The following is a 2,506-nucleotide window of genomic DNA, read 5'->3' as shown; positions in this document are numbered from 1 at the left end:
CCAAACAACAATGACAGCTGCAACCAAAAAATAGCTGGGCATTGTGACGGGCGCCTGTGGTCCCAGCTACTTGGGAGGCTGAGGCAGGAGAATCGCTTAAGCCCAGGAGTTGGAGGTTGCTGTGAGCTGTGAAGCCACGGCACTCTACCCAGGGGGATAGCTTGAGGCTCTGTCTCAAAAAAAATAAACTCGTGGCTGTCTGCCAGATCTCCAAACCCTATGCAGGGGCCGGGCAGGGCACTGGCCTTGACAGGAGCCTGTGCGGGTTGCTGCCTCTTCACATGCTGGACGCCCTGGCCCCAGTTCTGCATGTGCACATCCTATATAAGCCACACGCTAAGGGCAAACATTTTGGTGCTGTTTGGTAACTATTTTAAATTACATCACTTTAAAAAGCAGAGGGGAAGAAAATCTTCAAATGAACACTGCATACTTAGAATATTCCAGGAGATTGTTGGAGTAGGTCTTGTGTAATTCCCAAGTAGCTACATGAATAAGACAAAGTCCCTGCCCCCGGGTGCTTCCTGCTCCCCAGGGGAGATGGCCTTGGGGGGGGGCTTCGTGTGCCAGTGAGTGTGTGAGGTGCAGGGGGCTGGGGTAGAACCCTCCAAAGGAAGAGGTGGGGAGCCCAGCAATGGTCCCAAGGGCTGTTGCTCAAAGACCTCAGGGACACCTATGAGTTTTCTGGACAGAGATGAGGATGGATGATAAGCAGAGAGGACAGCAGAGATGGGGTAGGCAGGGAGCAGATTTGGGGGTGGGGGAAGGTCACCAGGAGGACAGGGGCCTTGGAGGTGCTGTGTGATCACAAGTGCATCTTGGCAAGCTTGGTCTGGCAGCCACGGGGTCCAAGGGCTCTGGGGCCCTGAGAAGGTGGCGGCAACAGTGGGACTCCACTTATCAGAGAGTCACTCCCTGTACACTGCCCAGGGCTTTCGGGTTATGCCCTGGAGAGCTGACCCTCCTACTCAGACTTGCTGTGGAATCTCCGAAGGGTCCATGGCAATCAGTTCCCACACTTTGCTTTATGTGGATACCCCTGTATTCCAGAAGAGGTGTTTGCTGGGCCTCTGGTCTGTGGAAAGTGTGTGGTCAGCTGTCTCTCTGCGCTGCCACCACGGGGCTCATGAGGGCCCTACCCTATCAGGGGGTGGGAACCTTGTCCTCTAAGCTCAGTCCTCCCCCCATACCCGCTCAGGTGCGTTCTTCACGAAGGTGGTGGAGTTGGGAGTCTCGTCTCTGAAGCTGGAGATCTGGGACACAGCTGGCCAGGAAAAGTACCACAGCGTCTGCCACCTCTACTTCAGGGGTGCCAACGCCGCGCTCCTGGTGTATGACATCACCAGGAAGGTAGGCTCCCTGGCGGCCAGAGCTCACCTCCTGGGACATCTGCCTTCTGTGTCCTCAGGGGTGGGGAGGGCTCTTCCGAAGGAAGAATCTGGCCCAGCTGCTGCTGTGCAGTCTAATCATGTAAGGAGGAGAGACGTGTTGGTGAGCCTTGGTCACCTCCTCCAGGAAGCCCGCCTGGCAAGCCCCTCCTCCAAGGTTGGGCTCTGCTCTTCCAGGGTCCTCCGCAGCACCCTGAGCACAGCAGTGCCATCTGCCCTCCGGAGTCCCTGAGTGCCATGAGCTGGGGCCATGTCTGCCTGTTTCAACACTCTTTGGAGTGAGCCTCCCAGGCAGATGCTCCCAGGCAGATGAGCAGACTGGTCAGGCATGATGGGAGCTGAGATGGGGGAGAGAGAAGTGGTGATGTGTGCTGCGGAGGTGACAATGGGCAGGGAGTCGGGGGAAGTGTGTCCCAAGTGAGGCATGTGGTGGAGTCTGGGGGTGACAAGATGGGCTATGGGAGTGCTGGGTTCTGTGGGGTGGTGGATACTGTGTGGGGCTGGAGGTCTACAAGTCTGCTGCAGTTGGGGTCATGATTTGGGGTGATGGCTACTCCCCCAAACTCTTGCACAAAATGACCCTTTGAGGACATTTAGGGTGGAGGCTTCAGAGCTTGAGGCCTGACCCCAAACACACCATGGCCATCAGTCTTCTGGGCCCCGTTGTGGGAAGGAGCTGAGTTGTGTCCTGCAATTTGCTACCCAGCCACACAGGTCACCTAGGGCAGGAAAAGACCTGGCTACCCTCTCCTCAGGGGCAGAGCAGCCCTGCGGGTCTGTCCATGGCCACTGGATCCCGAGACACTTTGCACAATGGGACCAGCAATGCTGGCTTTCTGCCCTGGGAGAGCTGCCCATGGAAATTCTCTCTGCTGTCTTAGGATTCCTTCCACAAGGCGCAGCAGTGGTTGCAGGACCTGGAGAAGGAGTTCCCCCCGGGGGAGGTCGTGGTCATGCTGGTCGGCAACAAGACGGACCTCAGTGAGGAGCGGGAGGTCACCTTCGAGGTAGTGCCTGGTGACGCTGTGTAAAGTCCCACAGGAGGAGGAGTCTGCCCACACACTCACACACGCACACCCCGGGGACACTGTGTAAAGTCCCACAGGAGGAGGAGTCTG

The 2,506-nt window shown here is 57.3% G+C and overlaps 1 protein-coding gene across 4 annotated transcripts in view; it reads left to right on the top strand.

Moving 5' to 3' along the window:
* Window positions 1–2,506, top strand: part of RAB17 (RAB17, member RAS oncogene family) — a 17,248-nt gene that overhangs the window by 10,192 nt on the left and 4,550 nt on the right. For all 4 annotated transcript variants that reach the window (XM_023518238.1, XM_023518236.1, XM_023518237.1 and 1 more), the window contains 2 exons: window positions 1,199–1,350; window positions 2,270–2,395. In XM_023518238.1, coding sequence (XP_023374006.1) covers window positions 1,199–1,350; window positions 2,270–2,395 — 278 coding nt within the window. The remainder of the gene's footprint in view (window positions 1–1,198; window positions 1,351–2,269; window positions 2,396–2,506) is intronic.

Source organism: Otolemur garnettii, unplaced genomic scaffold (assembly GCF_000181295.1).
Source record: "Otolemur garnettii isolate 467f Iridium unplaced genomic scaffold, OtoGar3 scaffold00133, whole genome shotgun sequence".
Taxonomy (NCBI): domain Eukaryota; kingdom Metazoa; phylum Chordata; class Mammalia; order Primates; family Galagidae; genus Otolemur; species Otolemur garnettii.
The sequence above is the reverse complement of the archived record's forward strand: the minus strand, read 5'-3'. Positions and strand labels throughout refer to the sequence as shown.